Source organism: Dendrobium catenatum, unplaced genomic scaffold (genome assembly GCF_001605985.2).
Source record: "Dendrobium catenatum unplaced genomic scaffold, ASM160598v2 fragScaff_scaffold_325, whole genome shotgun sequence".
Taxonomy (NCBI): domain Eukaryota; kingdom Viridiplantae; phylum Streptophyta; class Magnoliopsida; order Asparagales; family Orchidaceae; genus Dendrobium; species Dendrobium catenatum.
Genome location: NW_021318787.1, coordinates 1,678,519 through 1,702,853, shown reverse-complemented (window position 1 = coordinate 1,702,853; position 24,335 = coordinate 1,678,519). Strand labels below are relative to the sequence as shown.

Here is a 24,335-nt window from a genome sequence, read left to right as displayed (position 1 = left end):
TTCTTTTTGTTATAGATGAAATCTTTTGTAATCACGGGCTAGATTTATTTAGTCGAACTTATCGGAGGGCCATGATTATTTGTGTATAGATGCGAGGGATTTTGCACAAATTTTCTATCTCCTACTCGATTTAATATAACCTATGATGATATATGAGTTATGTTGGGTTAGATCGTGACGTGACAGGTGTTTCCCATCAATTTGAAACCAGCGTATAAAAAATGAAGAGTAAGTAGGTTGTAGAAGAGTCGCTGAGCCTGACCTAATAACTTTCATGAATTCATTTAAGCATATAAGAAATAAATTTAACCAATTAAGTCACAGGTACTTAGCTCCAGTTTGTCAGCTTACCTAATTAACGATAATATGAGCAGGGGACCATACATGATCTATTGTATCAATAGTAGAGGAAATGATGAGACAATTATGAGGTCTTCATGAGAAACATCTATTATTACGCAAATTAATTTCTCCTGAATCGAATCGCTAAGATCAGTTGACTAGTGCGTCAGCTTGGGAAAGTCTTAGGCTTCATTTGGAATAATTTTTTTTATTGTTTTTAAAGCAAATTTTTAATAAGAAAAATTCTTAAATTTCTTGAAATTTCCGTATTAAAATGCTTGATACTTATCCAAAAACCATATTGATCGGGCACAAATCTCGATGCAAACATGAATAAAAAAATTCCAAAATTAAATTTGGGTCCAAACTCCTATTTCAACAAACTTATAGTCAAATTGAATATATGAAGAAGACGAACCCAAGAACACCAAATTCGGTCCAATCCAAGCCCAAATCAAAAGACCAGGGCCTACTTGAAAACTTCAAAGCATTAATTGGATGATGACCAAATGATATTTAAATATGACATGCTTATAGTCGAATCTAGCAGCTAGACGAGATGAATCAAATGAGTTCAAGATCATTCAATTCTGACATCATTAGGACATTTAAATGTTTGATTAACACTATAATCATGGGGACCATTATGAGCCATCTGATAGAACACTCCAAACTTGCTATATAGTGGATTTTGCATTTAAGCCAGATCCCGAGATTTTTTCCCTTTCAGAAAATTTCACGTAAAAAATTCTCTAGTCTTACTATTATTATCTGTTTGTGTTAAGTTTATGTAAAACACGAAGATGTAAATCACAACGTAAATCACACACTCCACCGGCTCAAATTTTATAGTGCAGAATAGTTTGACGTCATTTGTGGGAAACATTCCCAACATACTGTTGCAATGGTCAACAATCAATATCTCGATCAAGAACAATAAAATGAGGGTGATAAAGTCCCCCCATGTCTCACTTTAGAGGATCATATGCTTAGGATTGAAGAACTTCAAAGTTAAATCCTTCAACAATTAGAGGAGGTTGGACAATAGAGAGTACCATCATAATATGATGGAGTTCTCCCTCCATAATATCAATAATAGTTTGGAGACAACATCAATCGAGGAGCCCCACCATCCCTACAAGCTTATCAAGATATTTCTGATACAATTGGTTCAACAAGTCCATATGTGGACATCTGTAATCCTTATTAGGAAAATCAAACCCTGATGTTGGGCATAAAAATCCATCTGTGGACATCTGTAATCCCTATTCAGAAGATCAAATTCTGTTGTTGGATTTAAAAGTCCATATGTGAACCTCCATAATCCCTATTAGAGAAATTAGACCCAATTGTTGGGTATTAATTGTCATCTTTGATTTTCTCTACTCTCCTCCTGCAACTATGAAGAAAGAAAAATCTTTGTATCACTTACTATCTAGTGAAGTTTATAACTGGGCTAGACCCTATGATTTTTTCACTTTCCAAAATTTCCACGTAAAAAATTATTTGATCTTACTAATCTTAAATGTTCCTGCTAAATCTTTGGACAACACTGAGAAGTAAATCATAACGTAAATCACACACACTATCGACTCAAATTTTCTAGCATACAACAAAACTACTTTAGAAAATAATAAAAAAAATTGTCCCAAAATGAACCCTCTTTTGTGTTAGCCTCCCTTGACATGCTTTCTCCCCTTGTGATTTTCGCATGGATCGCAGGCTCCCTCATTCAAGTTTTTTCTTCATATAATAATATTATAATGGGCCAAGGCCTCATATACAATCTCCTCCACAAACGTTGAGCTTCTCAATCAAGCACTCTTCCTTCTTTAAAAAACCTAGTTGCTAATTCGTTCTTCAATGAAGAATGATAATAAAGAAACCTCCTCGAATTCTTCTTCCTTGACTGAAAGCTACCATCGACAAGCCCTTTCTACTCACCTCTCTCTTTAATGAAAAGGTGATAACGAGCTTTATTACTTTCAATAGGAAACTTACACAACTATGATTGTTTTCTTTCATATATGCATTTTTCAATTTTATATGTGCAATCAAACAAATAAAATATTGAAGAGAAATAATATTTATTTACCTAAAATTATACATAGAAAAAATTTATAGTCTTGCCCAAATAATCAACTTTTGAGACAATTACAATGTTAGAATAGTGATAGTGTTGATGACCACTAGTAGGTGTACAAGCATGAGAGCTTAGTGAGCATTAGTTAGGCAAATAATAATGAATTGTAATTTAATATTTGTTTTTGGGCTTAGCGAGCATTTGAGCAAGAGTCTGTAGGAGTTTGTTGATGGTGTCATTTATTAAAGCTACCATCGACAAGCCCTTTCTACTCACCTCTCTCTTTAATGAAAAGGTGATAACGAGCTTTATTACTTTCAATAGGAAACTTACACAACTATGATTGTTTTCTTTCATATATGCATTTTTCAATTTTATATGTGCAATCAAACAAATAAAATATTGAAGAGAAATAATATTTATTTACCTAAAATTATACATAGAAAAAATTTATAGTCTTGCCCAAATAATCAACTTTTGAGACAATTACAATGTTAGAATAGTGATAGTGTTGATGACCACTAGTAGGTGTACAAGAATGAGAGCTTAGTGAGCATTAGTTAGGCAAATAATAATGAATGGTAATTTAATCTTTGTTTTTGGGCTTAGCGAGCATATGAGGAAGTGGCATTCATTAATGATATGCAACTCACTTTGGTCTGTTAGTTGAGAGATTTGACTGTCAACTAAGAGGTCTTAGATTCAAGTCTAGCGTATGTGATGCGTGTATAAGTTTGACTTAGACTTCGTTTGGGATGGCTTTCTTACTATTTCTTAAAGCAGTATTTTAGTACAAAAAAAAAATATTTTTTATACTAAAAAACTACTTTAAGAAGCAGTAAGAAAGCTGTCCCAAACGAAGCCTTAATTGATTTAAATGTCCTAAAAAAATGTAGCTGTTTATAGAAATTAATTCTCCCATAAATGAAATGATTTGGGTTTTAATTATAAATTTAATGAATTTTGATTCAAATCTAAATATGCATTATAATGATAAAAATTAGATGATGGAGATTGTTAACCTATGAGTTCATGCCACTCATTAATGATATGATTATTACATAATTATCCACTATTATCTGATGATTTGTTAAGTGTCTATAATATAGATAAATATTGGCTAAACAATGAAGATGATGACCCATTTCACTAGGTGCTTGGGGCCTTCATAGCTTGAAAATAAGATATAAATGATTAATCAAGTCATTTCAATGAGACGGCATCAAATGGCAACGGTCGGGAGTTAGTCTAATGATGGTGCTCAAGTGAACCTCCAGGAATTTTAGTGGCTCTGGACTTTTTTAATCTCAAGCCAAGAGTTCAAGCCTCAAGCCCACCTTCATGTAGAGGGTGGGCTTATTTTTAAATTTTTGAGTGTGAGATATTCTATAAATATAGTCAAAATCTGAAATACCCCATTAAATAGCCTATATTAATTTCCTTGATTGTAGATTGTTCATTTAGCATTTAAGTGCCATTATGACTTCATAATTAAACAATCTTGGCCTCTTTGGAATTTTAGAGATGTTTGATTCGATTATAAGCAAGCAAAATTTGTAGATAGTTAATTAGTATCCTGATGTTTTTAATTATTCTTTAAGTGCTTGATTCAAGCTCATATGGACTCCGATTAAATCACTTTCCATGTCAATGAATTCGTCTTATTGAGATGTTTAGTTCGATGATAAGTTTGTTAAAATCAGAGTTCGAACAATCCTAAAGTTATTTTAAAATTTTTTATCTCAAATATGCATTAAAATACACACTTAGACTTCGTTCGGGATGACTTTCTTATTGCTTCTTAAAGTAGCTTTCTAGTACATAATTTAAAATTTTTGTATTATAAAGCTGCTTTTAGAAGCATTAAAAAAATCGTCCCAAACAAAACCTCAATCAAGATGATTTTCGATGAAGTATCACTCTCGAATAAAATTCTACCTATTTTTAATGAAACAATTTTATATCCAATATCTAATTAAGTCGTTCTTAACTCAATATCAAGGACATCTTTATGAACTGAAATTCTCATCCAATCCACCAATGCACTCAACGAAAAAGTCAACCAATTCCTTTCTGTATAGACATTGCATTAAATATAATTATTTTACTATTAAAATCGATTTTCCATAGAATTCAAGCTTGCAGACAGTGCAAGAGCTCGTAGAAAAGTTAAGACGAACAAACAAACAGCTTTGTCAAACAAGTTATATCATCAATAATTAAACATAGCTGAGTAGTTGGGATAGTTCCTGAATGCCTTCTTCTAATCTCCAGTAATTAGTAAACAAATAATCCAAGCAAAAATAATGTGGCAAGGCTGGTAGAGCCATCTGATGTGCTAACTTGCAAAAAAATTATAATTTTAAAACCTTTTCTGTTTGTACAAGTAAACTGAGTAAGTTGAGATTCCATTTGGAAAGCAATCAAACATCAGCTTGCTCTTTTCATAAAAATAGAGCAATAATTCCAACCACCGGATTGCTTACAGGTTGAAATAAGAATGGTTCCTTCAAATTTCTTCCAATCCTCTCTCTTGTCTCTATCTCTCTCTTCCTCTGTCTCTCTCCTTTCTAAGAACTGAGAGGGATTTCATGAAGTCCCGAGGCTTTGATCCTTCCTTCACTGGGAGGACTACCCTTACTTTATTCTCTCTTGTCAAGTTTATTATCCTTTCTTCTCTTATAGTCCTGTTTCTTAATGTCTTTCTCTCTCTTTATACTACTGTTTCAAAGCCTTATTACTCCAGTATAAAGCAGCCAATTTTTAAGTTTTCTTCTTCTTCTTCTTTTTCTTCTTCTTCTTCTTCTTCTTCAAACTCTATGCCGTTTTCTATATACCAATCTAATTCTAATATACTACAAGGTTCTTCTTCAGCACCTACTCCCAAAAATCCTTCTCAATTACCAGCTGCTCCGTCTAAAATAGACAAATCTCCCATTTCTTCTCCTCTTCCTTCAACTTTTTCTTCATTGAATTCTACAGACTCCCTCTCTGTTTCTGCTTCCAATAACTTGGATAATTCTTCCATCCCATATAAATATTCTTCTCGAACATTAATCCAGGATTCTTCTTCTACTACTACTTCTATTTCAAACTCTTCATCATCATTTCCTACTGATTACTTGAATTCTTCCATCACCATTAATCAAAATCCAGAAAGACCAGTTGTGAGCAAGAGATCATTACCAAAGGGATGTGATCTATCTAAAGGCGAATGGATCGAAGATCCAAACGCGCCATACTACACAAACTCGACATGTGGGATGATACAGGAGCACCAAAACTGTATCAAATTTGGAAGGCCTAACTTAGATTTTCTCAAGTGGAGGTGGAAGCCTGATGGCTGTGATCTTCCTCTTCTAGACCCAGCCCAGTTCTTGGAGCTAATGAGAGGGAAGACCTTAGCCTTCATTGGAGACTCTTTGGCTAGAAACCAAATGCAGTCTTTAATGTGCCTTCTATCCAGGGTAAGCCTCTAATCATTTTGGTTTAGCTCTTGATTTCTAAATATGTTGATCAATAATTCATACCTAATCTATGATCAAACACCTAATAGATGACCATTAATTCAGTCCATAAGTCTCTCTATCTCTCTCACATCTCTGAATTTATCTCTTGAGTACATGTTTGTGTTAATATTCATTAAATATTTAGTTAATGGTTCAATAAAAATAAAAGAGCTAGAGCATAGTAGACCTATATTTAAGAAAATATGTAGTACAGATTGCTTTTGTGTAGTGGAGTTTTGATCTTAATACTAGATAGGGCAGTTGCAAGTAAGACTATGGGCATTTATTTTAGGTGTTTTAGCAGAGTAAGTTCAACAAAACTTTAATTTAAATATTAATAGATTAGTATATCTAATTTGAACTTGCTCATATAAATTAAAGGAAAATAATTGAGCTAATTAGCATGATTTCTAGCTATTAAATTTAATTTGGGATGATATAATATATAATTAATCAATAATTTTATTCACTATAAAAATTTAGAGTCAAATTTTCTCTAAAATTAAATATCTATATTTGCTTGGCAATTTATGTTTCACTCTCTCATGAGTCCAAAATATTTTTTACAAATTGTTTAAGTCGGTCGCAATCTTTATATTGAGAGTGGATAAAATAAAATTGGGACGTGTGCAATTTTAGAGTAGAAATGCAATAGCAAATCATGAAGTCTTTATCCTACTATGCGGGGTCGACTATATGAATCATTTTTCTCCATTATATTTTATTAAGAGACAAATTCTCATTTAAATATAATTAAAAAAGTAATTTCTAATACTTTCTAATTAAGTTTTTTTAGATCTACATCTACATTTCTTAACATAGCTGAAAACTAATATATCTACTCTTCTAATTGGATCATTAGAAGACGGATAATTTATGTGACCAAAGAGTTACTTTCTTTCATTCCGGAAGTACCCCCGAGAGTTAATAGGAATTCTCTATATTCTAGAACCCCTAAGCCTACGAGCAATAGACTGAAGAGGTACGACATCTGTCCAGTCAGTAACAAAGGAATAAAGGAAGAAAAGCCTGGAGCAAAGAGGTATATAAAACCTCATCTAAGAAGGCCACTTTAATAGCGGCTAGACCAACAAACTCAAGATCATGAAAAAAAAAAAAAAAACCTTGATCATCAGAAGGCGAACATTTTATGTGACAAAAGAGTTACTTTCTTTCATCCGGGAAGTTTCCCCGAGAGTTAATATGAATTCTCTATATTCTAGAACCCCTTGGCCTAGGAGCAATAGACTGAAGAGGTACGACATCTGTTAAGTCAGTAACAAAGGAAAAAAGGAAGAAAAGCCTGGGACAAAGAGGTATATAAAACCTCATCTAAGAAGGCCACTTTAATAGCGGCTAGACCAACAAACTCAAGATCATGCTCCTAACGACATGGACTAGTTTACATATGCCAATGTGTTACAAAACATCAAATCAATTCAAACTTTCAGAAAGTGTAAAGTTTGTACCAATTTGATTAAATTCTCATTTAAATCTAATAAAAAAAGGTGAAATATAATTTTTTTTTTGCAAATGTTTTCATTGAAAGGGTGGCTTAAATTATTATAAAATTTATGCCAATAAATTTTTTTTTTTTGAAGATGAACAACTATCTATCCTGAGCTCTTACTTCAATGAGACAAACCAGAGGAATATGTGCAAATTAGATGTAATTCCGACTATTCATATGTGAATTTCAGGTGGAGTATCCGAAAGAGATATCGTCCTCAGAAGAGAACCTAACACGCATGTTTTATCAAAGCCACAACTTTACCATTTGGTTCTTCTGGTCGCCATTCCTGATCCGAGCAGAGCAATCCAATGAGACCATCTACAACTTCCCTTACTGGAACATCTACCTCGACGAGCCTGACCCGCTCTGGCCATCCCACCTCCCGAACTTCGACTACGTCGTCCTCAACACCGGCAACTGGTACACCCGCCCCACACTCTTCCACCTCAACCGAACCCTCGTCGGCTGTCACTATTGCTCCATCCCCAACGCTCCATACATGAGCATGCGCCGCGCCCATCGTCGCGCCTTTCGCACCGCCCTCAATTCCATCTCCAACGCCGGCAAGCACGGCGGCTTCAAAGGCCTGACCATCGTGCGAACGGTTTCGCCGTCGCACTTCGAGGGCGGAGAGTGGAACAAAGGAGGCGACTGCGTGCGAACGAAGCCGTTTCGGGGCAAGGAGGCGCCGAACCTCGAGGGATTGGAGAAGGAGATGTATAAGGAGCAGCTGAAGGAGTTTTGGAAGGCAAAGTGGGAGGGGAGCGAGATGGGGCTGGAGTTCCGGCTGCTGGATGCCACTAAGGCGATGCTGATGAGACCAGATGGGCATCCGAGCAGGTACGGCCACTCGGCGGCTGAGGTATTGGTCATGTCTAATGACTGCGTGCATTGGTGTCTTCCTGGTCCTGTGGATATGTGGAATGATTTTTTGTTTCGAGTTCTTACCATCTGATGTGTATGAGATTCTTTGGATGGTTTATTTATTTCTCTGTGTTTTATTTATTTGGATTTAGGGGTTATGAAAATGTGAATGATTGTTAAAGCTATTGATTCTTTAATAAATATTCTCAATTCAATTTGTGCAATTTTGGTTCATTAGAGAATTTTAAATATGAATCAAGGGACTGATGGTGATCATCAGCTTTGGTTGAGAAGAGGGATATACTTGGGCTTTGTTAGGAAGAGCTTTTCAACTGCTTTTCTCATAAGGAAAATAATTAGGGCTTTTTGATTGGAATACTTCAAGATTTAAAGTATTGTAAATGTAAGGTTTTAATAATTTTGGTGTTTTGTCAAATGAAAAAGAAATTTTAAGCAAATTCGTTCAGTTTTGCGAGAATGTTTTACATCGAAGTAAGCCTGTTTAATCGCTGCCGATCATTGTCTGCCACCATGGCCGGCCACCACTGTTAGGCACCGCACCCAATGGCAACCACCCCCACCATTGGCGGCCACCAACACCGCTACCCTTCGCAGCTGCCACCATCACTCGCAGCCACTGGTCATTTTTAGACTTTATATTATATTTATTTTACTTTAAATCAAACAAAAAAAAATCACCTTAAAAAAAAAAAAATCTTTAATAAGTTCTCTTATGGCCTATCAAGACCTCGTTCATGCTCAAAAGGAGCTGACTTCAGCAACATAGGTATCACCCGGGTCTAATATTATCAAATTACGCAGTTCTAACTTAGGCTTTATTTGGAACAACTTTTTTGATGCTTTCTTAAACAATTTATTAGTATAAAATTTTTTGAATTAGAAAATTTTATATAAAAAATCATTTTATAAAATAGTAACAAAATTATCTCAAATGAAGCTTTAATTAACTAAATGCAACAAGCAATTCAGACAGTGAACAAACGCCATCAACTACCCATCCAAATCGAAGATTTAATATACAGCTCCAGCACAAGTACTTATACATTCATACGCAAATCCTCAGACGCTGACCAAAAGGCAGAACTTCATGGCAAAATTCTCAAGTAAATTAGCTTTTAGCAGCCATGAAGCTAGCTAAACATGTAACTTATAGAACTGAATATCTGACAACTTAACTAAGAGGAGGAGAAACTGTCTATGATGGTGGTGTGGAGTGGATCACTGAGGTGGGTGGCCCAGTTGTTGAGCGGACCTTTGCCGGTGACGGCGGCCTGCACGGCGAAGCCGAGGAATCCGACCATGGCGAGGCGAGCATGCTTGATCTCGGCGAGCTGTAGCGTGGGCTTCTTCTCTGGGTCAGCTGCCAAGCCCAGCGGGTCAAAGAACTGGCCACCGGGGTAAAGTCTCTTCTCCGGGTCGAGCTCTGCATTCCTTTGGAACTCGATGTATCCGATCACCAACGCCTCGATCCATATCAAGGTTGTGATAGAGAAAGGCAGCGGTTGTCCTAAGTATGAAGATCCCTCCACCAGCTCTACCTGTAAAACCGATAAGATTCAGTCATACAAACAGTTAACTATATATATGAACTTGAAATGACTCTGAAAGTATGATGATCAAAATGAAGAAACTTCTCTATTTAACAACCCATTCAAAGAAATGCATGTGAGTATAATAGAATTCTAACTAGATGTGGCAATCATTACTTTGCAGATTTTATTAATTCCGACTTTTCTTGCTAAATTCCGAATTTTCGAAATCTTATTTTTGGTTGGATTTATGAAATCTGTTGGCTAGAGAGAAAGTTAAATTCATTCTATAGTCAAATAGTCACAGGGGATTTAATAGGATTTATCATGAATGTTACCAAACAGTTTTCAGGATTTTAGGCCCCTCAGGATTTCCGAATTCCGGATTAAGTGATTTTATGAAATCCTACTTAATCAAATCCTGAGTGCTACCAAACAGCCCTAAGAAGAAGATGGGTCCCAAAATTGTTGATGCAGTTTTTACTGGATATGTTCAAGGTAGTAAACCAATAGGTTATTGGCGATGACATGAGATTTGGAGTTCGAATGGAGCAAATGGTGGGACGGCACGAGGTTGTATGGAGTTTGGTTGAAGATAGTCTTAAAAGAAAGTTGTAACAAACGAGATTGCTCTATCATCAATCAATGATCTTATCATACATCAGCTGAATGTTATTCAATTAAAACAACATTATTAAATGTTGATTAACAAGAAGAAATCTTTCTTAGTCTAATCACAGCATGAAAATTTGCATAACATTTTTCTATAGTATAACTGTACAGAGAAAAAGAAAATGCACTAACCTTGCCGGCATCCTGCCAAGTGATGCCGGTGAGTGCCTCAACAGCAAGTGCGCCCAGTGTCGCAAGCATCGCCCAACGGCCATGAATGAGCTCACACTCCCGAAAACGCTGGAGTCCGAAAACCTCCGCATACGGCTGGAAAGGCGTCGACTTGACATCGGCCGTCTCTGTTCTGGTACCAATCACATCACCGGCAAGGTTCTTCGCGAGGTTCTGGTCGAGAGAGTCGAGATCAAACTGCAAGTACTCCGCCGGCTTTCCCAGACCAAAAGGATCGAAGCCATAGTCACCAACTAGAGTTCCGTCTAGGTACTCCGGAGCCTTGGCTCCCGGGTACCAGAGCGGCCGGTCTGAGCTTCCGGCGGACTTCTTCGCCGGCTTCTTTTTTTTGCCAAAAACAAATCTGGCCTGGAATCGCCCACCGGTCGGCGTGGTGACGGTCATGCGCGTGCCGAGGAAGGTGGAGACGGCGGCGGCGGAGGTGGCCATTGGCTTTGAAGGGTTGTTGATGAAGTAAGATTGGAAAGGAGATGGTAGACTAGGCTTGTGCTTCTGCTTTATGAGAAGGGGGGAGTTTTATCTGGACTGATGATTCGGAGATCTGGGACCATAGATCGTGCGGTTGGTTAGGACGATCGAATCAATCTGACGGCAGTGATTTTCGCTGCCTTATCTTCTTATCTCTGAGCTTTGGTGATGAGAGATTTTCATTTGGAGGAAGATGGCAAGGCGCGTGGTTTCATTGGCTGGCAGAAGGGGACTTGTGTGGCTGCAATTCAAAGAAGATGAAGATCTAAAACCTTTTTTTTTTTTTTTTTTCTCATGAAGTAATTGGAAATTTAAAGGAATTTAAAAAAAATAAAATAAAATAGTATGAAATAACTTGAATGATTTATATATCTGAAAATTATTTTTTTTTTTCAAAAATCACCTCACATTAGGTCATGAGAAAAATAAATCTGAAAATTAAGTGTAATTTATCATTTTTTTATTTTTATTTTAAAAAATTATCTCATATTAGGTCATGAAAAAATAGAAATTAATCTTTTACAATAATGACTCGATATCATTTTTTATTTTATCAAATTTATAAGTAGATAGAAATTATATGAGTAATTTCTTATAAAACAAATCTAGAAGAGGACCTCAAAAGTAGATGTGGATTATTATTTTTTTTATCAAGAAAAAAAAATTGCTTCAACATGTTCTACATCATTTGTATCAGGATATCCTGATATGATTTGCATCAAAATGGATAAATTTACATTGAGATTAGTGCAACCCTTCAACATTATATTTTATTAGAATTTAGATATATAATAAATAGCTTTCTTGACACATAATTAATTTGGATAGAAAAAATGTTAAAATAATATATTTTTTTATAAAATTTAGGCATTTTAAAGAACATATGTTTACCAATATTTCAAATGTTCATAAATTATTATTATTATTATTGCATCAAACAATGAGTTTTCCTCTATACCATAGACTTGATCATCTATAGTATTTTACTCTTTTTTGTTTAAAGCGCCTCCCCTCTTGCTTTATTCCAATTAATTAAAGTTTATTTTTGAATATATTTGTCATTTTATTTTAGTTTTACTCTTATTTAAATAAATAAATAATATAAATTTGATGGATGAATTATATTTAAATCCAAAAATTATAAGAAATTCACTTGTTAGCCTTTATATGCTCATTTTATAAGTTTACATAACTCAACAGGTCGCTAAACATATTCAACGATTATTTTTAACTTCAATTTTTGGTTTATCATTTGCACCACTCTTTGATGAATTATAAGCCTAAATAATTTTTGGATTTAAATGTTTATGAAAATTATTTATTCTTAAGCCTTTCTTTGATTATTTCAATTTTGCAGTTAGAAGGACTTTAAACTTACTTATGGTCATATAAGTAGGCCATGTTGAGGTCCTTGGAATGGATAGAATCATTTGCAAACCTCTTTAAAGCTTTCATCTCAAAATTTCTCAAGTTGAAATTCTTTCTTCTTAAAATTAAGAGTAGGCATTTGAAGAACTATGGTGATAGATCAATTACAAAGATTTTGTGCTTGTGTTCTTTCTTTTATGATAAGAGCATGCAAAAAATTTTTGTTTTTTTTCTTTCACTCGATCACATTTCTTTGATTATTCCAATTTTGCAATAAGAAGGGCTTTAAACTTATTTATGGTCATGATGTTGTAATAGTTTGTGTAGCCATCGCATTAGAAAGGAAAGCGTGTTATATTGATTTCTTTTCATCTTGTTGAATAAAGGGGATGTCATGGTAGGTAAATAATATGTTGGGCATAGTTTATGTGTCACTATAAGTGGATTGAATGTAAAACCACATAAATATATTTATGTATTCTTATTTTTATTTCTTATTCTTATGATTAGAATTGTGTTTAGTTTCTTGCTCTAATTTTTTAATTATATGTGAAAAGGTTGGAGTAGCTCCAGTAGAAGATAAGATTAGAGAGAGTCGCCTTAGATGGTTTGGTCACATAAAAAGGCGGCCTTCCAATGACCCAGTTAGGAGAGTAGATGTATTAGATTTGACTTGTGTTAAGAAAGGTAGGGGTAGATCTAAAAAGACTTGGTTAGAAAATATTAGGAATGACCTTTCTTTATTAGATTTAAACGAAAATTTGACTTTTAATAGGACACAATAGAGAAAAAGGATTCATGTAGCCGACCCCACGTAGTGGGATAAAGGCTTGATGTTGTTTTTATTGTTGTTGTATTCTTTATAAGCATTTTGTTTTCACATTAATTTAAAATTACTTCCCCTCATAGAATGCATAACCAACAAATAATATCAAAGCAAGAGCTCATTTTTTACTCAAGAACCAAGATCCACATTGCAGATTTTTTCTCTTAGAGAATCATCATAAGGTTAATCTACACAAACCTTCACTATGTGATAATATGCCATTTGATTATTAGCAAAAATGCATATATGTTCTTAGAGATCAAGATCCTCAGATATGACATATACAAAGGAATATATAATACTACATAAAATTCTAGATAGGAGTTTAAATTGAGATGATACTCGATGAATCAAATTCATCAAATCCAAAGCTTGATCAGCTTAACTCTATTGTAATGAGTGCTCAAAAAGAAAATTCAAAGTTGAAGATGAATTATGTGAACCCTAATCATAAATTAATAGGGAGTAACAAACCAAATTCTAGTCAAAACATAATTTAAATTCGAGTCATTTAAATTGTGCAAAAATGCTATGATACATGTTGACGAACCAATAATCATGCAAGTATAATGAGAAGCATCGCAACACATCTAGTAGCATGTAGAGCATCAAACCCTCACATGATATGTTTGAATAATTGGTAGATATTATAAAATTTGTACATGTCTATAAGTAACTCATGTAAACACCTATATAAAGTGGAGAGGAGTGTGCTAAGGCACTTTAAACTTCAAAATAATCTAAATTTTGTGTTGAGGAATCCAATGCATTAATGACTAGCTAAAGTTGTCATAATGGCTACGTGCGGTGACAAAGTCATTTAAATGATATCCTAACTTATGTGCATTTAATATAGACTTAGTTGATCATGCAAATAAACCAATATGTCAAGTTAAATACGCATTACATCAAAAAAATAATAATAACGTTAGGAAACATGAGTCTCCACACTATAATCAATTAGAGAACATTGGGTCAAATTAATTATAACATTTGAAAGCATTAATGAAATGTGTGATGATATTATAAATTGATTAATACATGACTAACTAATGTTCATAATAAAACTCAGGAAAATTTGATTAGTACATGGCTATAACTTTCAAACATTCTCTTAGTAGACTATATATAAATTAAGATCTTATGGATAAGATTTATTATTGCTACCAATAGCAAAAAATTGGGCACATCTAATGAGAATATCAAGTTGTTGGAGATAGTAAGAAGAAGAAAGACAATTATAAAAAATAAAACAAAGATGAAAATGTTTTGGACGAACTCAAATAGAGAGTCATCGTTTCAGTGAATTAAAGGAGCATAAGTATTTTTTTTTTCTTATGAGAAATTGCAATTTTAAGGAAAACATCCAAAAAAAGTAAAATTTGTAACAATGAGGATAACATCCAAAATGAATAAGCATACTTACATAAATTAGAAATTTCCATACAAACAATGAGATAGTAATACCTAATGATTTACATAAAGAATATAAGATATTGAAGAGTATGCTAGTTTTTTAAAAGAGCATGATTATTTACATAGATTTTTCGTGACTTGAAAATGAATATGATACTTTGAAAGGTAAAATAAATATTTGCATGATAAATCTTTGTTACTTTCCAAATCTAAAATTAAAATTAAATTTACTTTCCAAATCACATCCTAAAATATTTATGACACATAAGAAAAAACATACATGAAAAAAACTCATACATCACTCACATTCAATCAAAAGATATTTTTAGCACCTAAAAATCTCAATAAAATAGAGTTATTAATAAGAATAATATCATATTTGTAAAACCATCAAGATTTACATTTTCATATTTTTTTTAATATAAATGTATTAATTAGAAAACTTTTGTAACAATTGAATGATGAAAATTGTCTTTGATACTTAAATTCAAGTGAAGCTAATAGAATATTTAATGAGAGATATTACTCTAAAAGAATAATTAAAAAAAAAAAAAAGAGCTTATAAAAATAAGCTAGATAAGTTAAGTCGTATTATCATAGAGTTATAGTTGGGTAGAAAAAATAAGCTTGGAGGAACTTAATAAGCTTAAAGAAATTAATACATTAGATAATGTATACAAATCTCAAAATCTTTATATAGGTTAAACTAAGCTCCTTGGGATTGATATAATAAACTTAGTTTCATTAAGAAATTTTTTAGCTAAAATAGATACCACCTTATAACTAAGAGGATTGATTAGCAAGATATTTTTGTTATATAAATTTATGTTGATGATATTTTATTTAGAAAATACTAACGAAACTTTGACACGAGTTCTCCGATATACCGAGCAAACAACTTCAAATGAATATGATGAAATAACTCAATTTCTTGTTGGATTTCAAGTGAAATGATAATAGAATGACACTTTTTTTGTCAAATAAAATATACAAATGAGATTTTTTATAACTCGGATACAAAGATATACAAATTTCATAGAAACCCCATAAGCCGCTCGAATAGGCTAAATATAGATGTGGCCGATAAATATAAAAATAGTAAGCTACATAGAAGTATGATAGATCAATTTTTATACCTTATTAGACTTGAGCCAACATAAAAAAAAAAAACCTATAACAATGAAATTATATTTCATTAATAATTAGAACCCCCATATTAGACTTTTGGTATAAAAAAAATCATTATCTAATCACTTAATAATTTTTATTTGCTAATATTTTTGGGATTATCACTTATGCTTTAATTTAGTATGAAATGAAATTATGACATTATCATTAATAGAGGTATAATATGTCACAATAAAAAGCAACATTGCACATATACTTTAATTAAAGCAACAACTAAAAGATTATGCAAATTAAACACTCATGACTCAAACAAACCAACATTCGACATCATTTCATTTGAGATCATGACTCATGATGATGTTGAAATTGCATTTATTTGCATAAAAAGCCAATTTACATATATTTTCATCAAATATTTATATAGGTGATCTTGATGTATGTTATTCCCCAATAACACACCTTTGGCAATTTTTTGGGTCTAATTTTCATATATTTTTATGTTGCCAAAAAGGGGAGGTAAGGTTGGATAATTGAGTTTATTTCATAAATTATGCAATGATTTAAAAAAAAGTCACCATATTTTAAGAATTCAAACTGTTAATTGAAAAGTAGATGCCACTTTGTACCTTAATTTTTTTTTTAATTCAAATATCAAAAAGAGAAAATGTTGAGCAAATGAGCTCATTGAGGGAATGAACTTATTTTGATGATAATAAATTTATGATTTGAAGAATTAATATAATGTTTGAAAGATTTACTCCCGAATCAACTAAAAGAGCTAAATAAATCCATAAAAGATTTATCCACAACATTACATAAGCTTGAACTTAGGAAACAAAATTCCTAGAAGACCTAAAGACTCAAATAAAACAAATCTCCAATCAAATCAAACGCAACTTATAGTGACTCAACTGCAACAAATATCACTTAAGGAACAAGTCCATCATCATAATCTTGCACAACCTATTTCTATCATGAACCCTAATTTTGAATATGGCCCATATCCTAATTATAGAGATGGTTAATCTTTTAGAGGGTACTAGTTCATAGAAATGAAGGAGTGATGACCACATTGATCATAACAAAAAGGTTAAGTTAGAGTTACCTACATTTAAGGAGATTTATGATTCTTATTGATTCCTTGATTAGCATGCCCAATTAGATGAATTCTTTGAATGCCATGATTTTAATGACCATCATAAAGTAGCCTTTGTTAAAATGATGCTCATATGTCATACTAAGTTCTATTAGAGCAAAGTGTTAGTAAATGAAGAAAGATTAGTGAGATTACCCTTACATGGCTAGATATAAACTAGATTTTATGACAAAATATTGTACAAAGTATCATGACAAGGAACTCCATATCCAACTTATGGCCTTAAGAAAAGTGAGCTTATACATGACATATTAATTGAACAACTATGAAACCTTGTAGTTAGAACCACTGCACCTAAAATGATTGGGGTTGCTAGCCAATAACTTCGCTAAATGACATAGGAAAGAGATTAGAAATGAGGTTTCTTTTTTCATCCCAAACATTTAAACATGCATTTCATTATGCATTACTTGTGGAGAAACATATATATCTCCTAAATGTCCTACACCTACTGCATATATTCATATGTCTACAAATAGACTAGTGTCTATAATATCTACAGTATCCACTAGTGTCACTCCTAGGAGCCCCATAGTTGTAACCCCTAAGAACATCAAATATATTGTATGCTTTAACAATCACCAGAAGGTACACATAAAAAACAATTATAAGGCACAAGTTCTATTTTAGCTGAGATTGAGAAGAAGCTAACATCACATTAGAAGAAGCTAACATCACTGCACATGGTAATCATTGACCCACTCTTTGATAGAATTGATGGCTTAATCACACCAATAGACTTTAATAAGACACCACCTGAATCATTTCTTCGAGATTTACCAACGAATATCATGATTCTTCATCATATCCTCTAAGAGAAGGATATGCGCACCTTGCCTAACCCACCATCTAATGTTTGAACTATTGAGCTAGTCCTCCCTAAGGAGAAAGACACATACACACTTTTAGCCACACTAACTAATATTCCTTTTAGTGTTTATATCCTTCCTAAAAAGGATAATGCATACATTACTTTGGAGGTACACATATATGTTGTATACCAAAGATCACATCATGTGTTTTTAGTGACTATTTTCTTAGATTGCTAATATCTAACTCATGAATCATACAAACCACTTTGATTTGTATGATATCTTAAATATAATGCTTATGAAACAACATCAAGTGGTTGATCTCCCCATCATCATTTTATTCATGTAGCAACATTATTGTTAACACATCCCCATCATGGCCTTCATTCAATTGTAAAACATTTAGTTGATACGAATAGTGATAAAAATATGGCAATTATGTATCAAAGCTCTCCATGATTTCAATCTACATCAAAGATCCCTACTATATTACATTGAACATGTTGCATAGAAACATTTTAACCTTATGATTATCATCAAAGTTTTGATTTTAAGATATTTTCTAAAACACTCTTTACTATGTTTAATTTGATATTAATTAATTGAATTTTGAGAAATAAACATTGCAAGAGTAACCCAATGGTAGAAATCATAGATCCATTTATGCAAATGTTTAACAAACACTCCACCTATTGCACACCCATGGAGATTAGGTTTCAAGTTTGTTACTAGTGTACATACTACATCAATTCTATAAAGTAAAGTTGATGGGGACATCGGAGCTAGGAAAGTCTATCAAAGACGTGGCCGTCGATCTACAGCCACGATCGAGTCGATGTATTTTTAAGTCGCACCATGTATTTATCTTTTATTATTTTATATTTGTATTTGCTTTTATTCTTTTCAGCTTTTAACCCTTACTTAAGGGAGGTCATGTGTAAGCCCAAAGGGCATTATCGTCTTTTACTTTTGAAGTCCTTTGTATGAGGCTATATATAGCCCTTATATTCTCTTTTCATGGTTAATGAATGGTTATTACTGAAATTTCAACTTTTGTGTCTCTTGGTGAGTTTATGAGTCTTGGAGAAGAGCTAGGAGAGGTTAGACGCATCACCCAACAATCACCCTCGGGTGAGTTCTTGGTTCTCTAACATATTTTCCCCTTCTTCTCCCTCTTGTACCCGTCGGCCAAAGACAACCACCAAGCCCCACCGACCACCTCCAAGCCGTCAACTTCCCAACCCACCACCGGCCAAATAAGACCCCCATCCCCCCAACCGAACCATCCCACCACCTCCTCACCCGTCGGCCTCCTCCCTCCACACTCAACCGCCGGTCGGCCCACCCTAGGCCTTTCCCTCCCTTTTTCCTTATTCCTAATATAGATTGAATATAATTGGGATTAATTTTGAATTCAAATCCAAGTGATTTGAAATTCAAAATCTTTCCTAAAATACAAAATCTATTTTAGGAAAGCCTTCAAATCTCATCCAAATCAATCTTTAATTAAATGGGATTTAATTTCTCTTCACTAATTTAAGATTCTCAATTAAGCAAGCAATGAACACTTGCCTTAAGCCCCACCCCTCTCCTTATTGCCGTCGGCCCCCCATTGAAACCCTTTGGGATTTATTTCCAAAATCCAACTAAGCTCTCTTGGAAATAATTCATATTTCCCCTCCACCTCTCTTGACCGCAATCCCCATGCCCCCACCTATTTAATTTATTTCCAAGAGAGAGTCTCTCCCATTGGAATTAAAATAAATCCCTTCCCCTCTCTCTTGCCCGCTGCCTATTGAAGAGTACGTGGACCGCATCATCTTCACGCTTTCAGAAGCCATCGACGAACAACTTGCCAACGTCTAGTGTCAAATTATTTCTGGACAACCACAAGGATGAACTTCTTCCCATTTTCACTTATTTTCCTAATCCGCTAATCTTATAGGTGGTGATCAATTCACAAGGAATCGTGCTTCGCCCTTTGCCTCCGCTTAATAAACGTAGGATTTGAGTTTACTTTCTATGTTGCTTATCTCAATGTTAGATTAGAGATTTTTGTTGAATAACTAATAAATTCGTATGTTGTTGAAATTTTGAATTGTTTTGTTAGTTCAAATGCTTAGCATGTGATTTGGCCTAAGCGTAGCTACCCCTCTTATGTTTTCTATTATCGTTTAGCAGCTAATAGTTTTAATTGTTATTTGTTCTTATAAAAATCGTGCAAATTCTTGTCGCATTCATCTATAAGCATATCAGTCCTGCATCAAAAATTCTTTCCGAATATAAGAGCTGATGTAATATACTGTAATCCTAATTGTAAGCCTATGACAATAAAGTTAACTCAATGTTTGTGTTAACATTGCAATGTTATGTATATAGTCTTTGCATCCATTTATTTATATTTTTTCCCAATATCCTATAATTTTCTTTGTATGCATTTCCCAATAAATATTAAGTTTGATATGAAGAGCTTCTAATGTGTCATTTGGACGGCCACATGAGCAAAAGTAAGGCAAATTAAATCATGGATACAAAAGGAAACCAAGAATGAAGGCCAAGTCCACCAGCTCCTTTAAATATTGTAACCATGATCCTATTTATGGGAATCCAACCAAAGGAGAACAGAACTCAATTAGGAACATTCAAATGAAGTATCAAGAGATTTTAGCCTCCTACTATCAACCCTCCAAAACTCCCATGAAAAAAATGATGCAACCTCCATATTTCAAGAATCACTCCCACTCCATGGAGAAGCAACCAAGCTACCTTCCCCTCCATGAGGATTTTATTTCTTTTTGTATATTAATGCTTAAAATAGATGAAAGCCAATACAATATGTTAGTTTTATTGAATAAAGAAAAAAAACCCATCTTCTTTGTGACTTCATGCTTGGTTGCTTAGGACTGTAATGAATTGCTCGGTAGCTTTCAAAATCCTATTATGGATAAACATCCTCATTCAAATCCTTAACACCCTTAATATTCTTCCACCAAACTCCCTAACACTTCTTCACCTCCTCACATAACCCTAGGCCTTTAATTAAGGGCCTAAAGACACCCCCTTCACACCACAACTCAACTCCCTAAGGGAAAGGTTGAGCGGTTGCAGATGGTTGAAAAGCTGAACAAATATAGCATTTATGCGAATCCATCTCACTGGTTCTTTGGTTTTCGGATTAAAGACCTTAAATACCTTTTTGATATTTGAGGTCTCATCTTTTGAACCTATTTAAAGTTATCAGATCAATTGTATTTAAATTGTAGCTCTGCATCTTTTTATGTCATCCCCTCTCACTAAATCAACTGTGCTTTGGCTCTCACTATTACTACTATAAAAAACATTTCACCAACAAAGGAAATGGACAAAAATGGTTAAAGGTATGAGACAAACAAACAAGTCATCATGATATCCTCAAATAGATGGAAAATTTATGAGTTTCATTCAGTAAAGAACTGGTGAAAATGGGTACCAGAGAGCTGCATATGGCAACATATACATGCACCAAATCATAAGGTGAAACCGAAAAGCCTAAAAAAGAGTATAAGAGTATATGAGATTATCGAAAATGTATAGAACTTCTGACATATAGGACCACAACAGAAGGAAACCATACAACACAATTTCAGCAATATCAGAGATAAGAAGAAAAATCTAAGAAAGTAACCATTTTTTAGCAAACAAACAGGGGCTCATCCACGGTGCTTCAATCAAGGATAATGATGTAATTGCTATCTATTCGGAGCGGGCAGCAAACCTTTCGACTTTGGCGTCGTTGAGGTTAATCCCGACCATGGCCTCTCCAAGACCGCTACTAACATCTGCCAAGATCTCCGGGTCAGTGTAGTTGGTGACAGCCTGCACAATAGCCTTGGCCCTGCGCGCAGGGTCGCCACTCTTGAAGATGCCGGAACCAACGAAGACACCATCGCATCCAAGCTGCATCATGAGAGCGGCGTCAGCTGGGGTGGCTACGCCACCGGCAGCAAATTGAACGACAGGGAGGCGACCGAGCTGTTTTGTCTGCATAACGAGGTCGTATGGGGCAGAAATTCGCTTAGCGAGGGAGAAAACCTCGTCGTCGTCCATGTTCCGGAGGGCTCGGATATCTCCCATAACAGAACGGACATGGCGAACGGCTTCAACAACATTGCCGGTGCCAGCCTCTCCCTTGGTGCGGATCATGGCAGCGCCCTCCCGGATACGACGGAGGGCCTCGCCCAGGTCCCGGCAGCCGCACACGAAGGGAACGCGAAAGTTATGCTTGTTGATATGGTGGTGATCATCGGCAGGGGTGAGGACCTCGCTTTCGTCCACATAGTCGACACCGATGGCCTCGAGGATCTGGGCTTCGACGAAGTGGCCTATTCGGGCTTTGGCCATGACCGGTATAGTCACCGCCTGCTTGATCTCCTTGATAAGACCGGGATCGCTCATCCGGGCGACGCCACCCTGCGCACGAATATCAGCGGGGACGCGTTCCAGAGCCATCACCGCGCAGGCACCGGCCTCCTCCGCAATCCGTGCCTGCTCGGCGTTCACCACGTCCATGATGACCCCGCCGCGCAGCATCTGCGCGAGTCCTACTTTCACTGAGAACGCCGTCGCCTTCTTCGGAGGCTCTGTTAGGGCAGCGCCATTCCCGTAAACCGTGACGACCCCATTGTCCTCCATCGCGTTCAGATTGCTAACTCTATGGGATCCGTAGCAAATCTAGGGTTAGAATAGGAGAAAGAGGGGATTGGAAGTGATGAGTGGGAGATAAGGGAGAGAAGGTGCGAGGGTCACGAACACCAAGATAGCTTGTTTTATAAATGAATGAATGGTTGTAGAGAGGCGGAGAGAAGAGGTGGAGATTGAGTGCGAAGGGTGGCGGGTTGGGGAGAACTGGTAACCAGTGGATGCCCGAGAAAGGAATACGCCATAGAAAAGCTAGGGACAGAAACTGGACAGAGAAACGGAAAAACTAAAAAATAAATTTTAGATAATATTTAAAAATATTCTATTTATATATCATTATAATTTATATTTAGTTATCTACTACAAACGTTTTTTTATTTACTAAACTAACAACCTATGAAATGATTTTTATAATATAGAATATATTTTCAAAATCTAATTTGTAAAAAAATTCCAACCCAATTCTAACCAGGCCTAAAAATTCAAATTCATATTGATCCAATTATAATAAACAAGTCAGATTAAGGTTGAATTATTCTGACCAGTTTATTAAATGAGTTGGGTTAACCCATAAACTCGTGTTTGACCTAAAATGGCATATTTAATATTTTTTTTTACTTGTAGGTATAATGTTCTTATTTCTTATTAAATACGTTAAATTTATAGTTAACAAATTATTAAAAAAATAATCAAAACGGGGTAACAGATCATGTTCGGATCATTCAGGCTGTTAGTGATTTGGGTTGTTTTTTTAACCCATTTATTAAATGGACCAGATTCAGGTCAGTTCAATTTTGGGTTGGACTCAAGACAACACGTCGACCTATTTTGACACCCCAATTCGATATTAAGATTTTGATAAATACCTAACTCAATCATATAAAAAAAGAACTAATGACATCATAATTATGTAATAAGACATAAACATAGATGATATTGATTGAATCTTCTTGCTTGAATACTTAAGTCCCTAAAATCAAACAAACCAAACTTTCCTAATAAGTTTTTTTTGCAATCTAATTTTCTTTATATTTATTATTAAGATAATACTTAGTAAATTACTGGGGAAAACACCAAAGCCTAATGGAGTCAACATCTTGAATAGTTTTTTTCTAATACAAAATTAAATTTATTACAAGGTTCAATGGCTTTTAAGAGCGTAAATGAGTCTAGTCAAATTCGATCCACATACGACTTGTGCTAGAACTTGATTAATTAATCAAGTTTAAGTTCGAATTTGAATTTAATTATGTGAGCTTCAATCTACTTAGGAGCCACCTCATTTATTATAAAAGAGAAAATAATTTTGTTTCAAATAATTACTATAATAAATTATAAAAAAAAAGATAAAAAATTACTTAATATAAAGAAGTATTATATAGCTTTAAAATATTTAACAATTTTATATTTAAACTCTTGAATACTAATATTTTTTTAAAAGAGATGGCTCATGAGCTAATAAGTCTGACTCTAAACTAACTCAAGCTTGACTAATTAGCTCATCGAGCTCAGCTCAGAAGTTATTTATCAAGCGAAATTAGCTCACAAGTCAGCTTGACTCACATACCCCCTGTTGGCTTTTTAGGAATATTTCTTCTTTATATTGGCATATACCACTTTGAAAGGAAGAAAAAAGGCCATGCTAGATGACAAAATCATTAGAAAGATGCATGATAAATAAATTGAATGGAACAAAATGAAAAAAAAAAAAAAAAATTCAAAGCAAAGGCTATAAGCCTATTGTTCAAATTTCATTCAT

General features: G+C 34.3%; 3 protein-coding genes across 3 annotated transcripts; 1 reads left to right on the top strand and 2 right to left on the bottom strand.

Annotated features, from left to right (window-relative positions):
- Positions 1–4,881: 4,881 nt before the first annotated feature.
- Positions 4,882–8,515, top strand: LOC110095213 (protein trichome birefringence-like 19). The gene is made up of 2 exons (XM_020820656.2): positions 4,882–5,892; positions 7,635–8,515. The coding sequence occupies exons 1-2, from the start codon at positions 5,017–5,019 to the stop codon at positions 8,400–8,402; spliced, it is 1,644 nt and encodes a 547-aa protein (XP_020676315.1). The 5' UTR covers positions 4,882–5,016; the 3' UTR covers positions 8,403–8,515.
- Positions 8,516–9,296: 781 nt separating this feature from the next.
- Positions 9,297–11,226, bottom strand: LOC110095223 (chlorophyll a-b binding protein CP29.1, chloroplastic). The gene is made up of 2 exons (XM_020820668.2): positions 10,666–11,226; positions 9,297–9,870 (listed from the first exon to the last, which is right to left on the bottom strand). Exons 1-2 carry the CDS (start codon positions 11,152–11,154, stop codon positions 9,508–9,510), a joined length of 852 nt encoding a protein of 283 aa, XP_020676327.1. The 5' UTR covers positions 11,155–11,226; the 3' UTR covers positions 9,297–9,507.
- A 10,089-nt stretch (positions 11,227–21,315) lies between these two features.
- On the bottom strand, positions 21,316–22,815 carry LOC110095226 (probable pyridoxal 5'-phosphate synthase subunit PDX1.1). The gene has a single exon (XM_020820671.2). It carries the CDS (start codon positions 22,568–22,570, stop codon positions 21,632–21,634), a length of 939 nt encoding a protein of 312 aa, XP_020676330.1. The 5' UTR covers positions 22,571–22,815; the 3' UTR covers positions 21,316–21,631.
- Positions 22,816–24,335: the final 1,520 nt, after the last annotated feature.

Coding starts and splice junctions, on each gene's coding strand:
- LOC110095213 (XM_020820656.2), top strand. CDS start 5,017: ATGAAGTCCCGAGGCTTTGATCCTTCCTTCACTGGGAGGACTACCCTT. Junction 5,893..7,634: donor TAATGTGCCTTCTATCCAGG/GTAAGCCTCTAA, acceptor TGTGAATTTCAG/GTGGAGTATCCGAAAGAGAT.
- LOC110095223 (XM_020820668.2), bottom strand. CDS start 11,154: ATGGCCACCTCCGCCGCCGCCGTCTCCACCTTCCTCGGCACGCGCATG. Junction 9,871..10,665: donor CTTGGCAGGATGCCGGCAAG/GTTAGTGCATTT, acceptor TCGGTTTTACAG/GTAGAGCTGGTGGAGGGATC.
- LOC110095226 (XM_020820671.2), bottom strand. CDS start 22,570: ATGGAGGACAATGGGGTCGTCACGGTTTACGGGAATGGCGCTGCCCTA.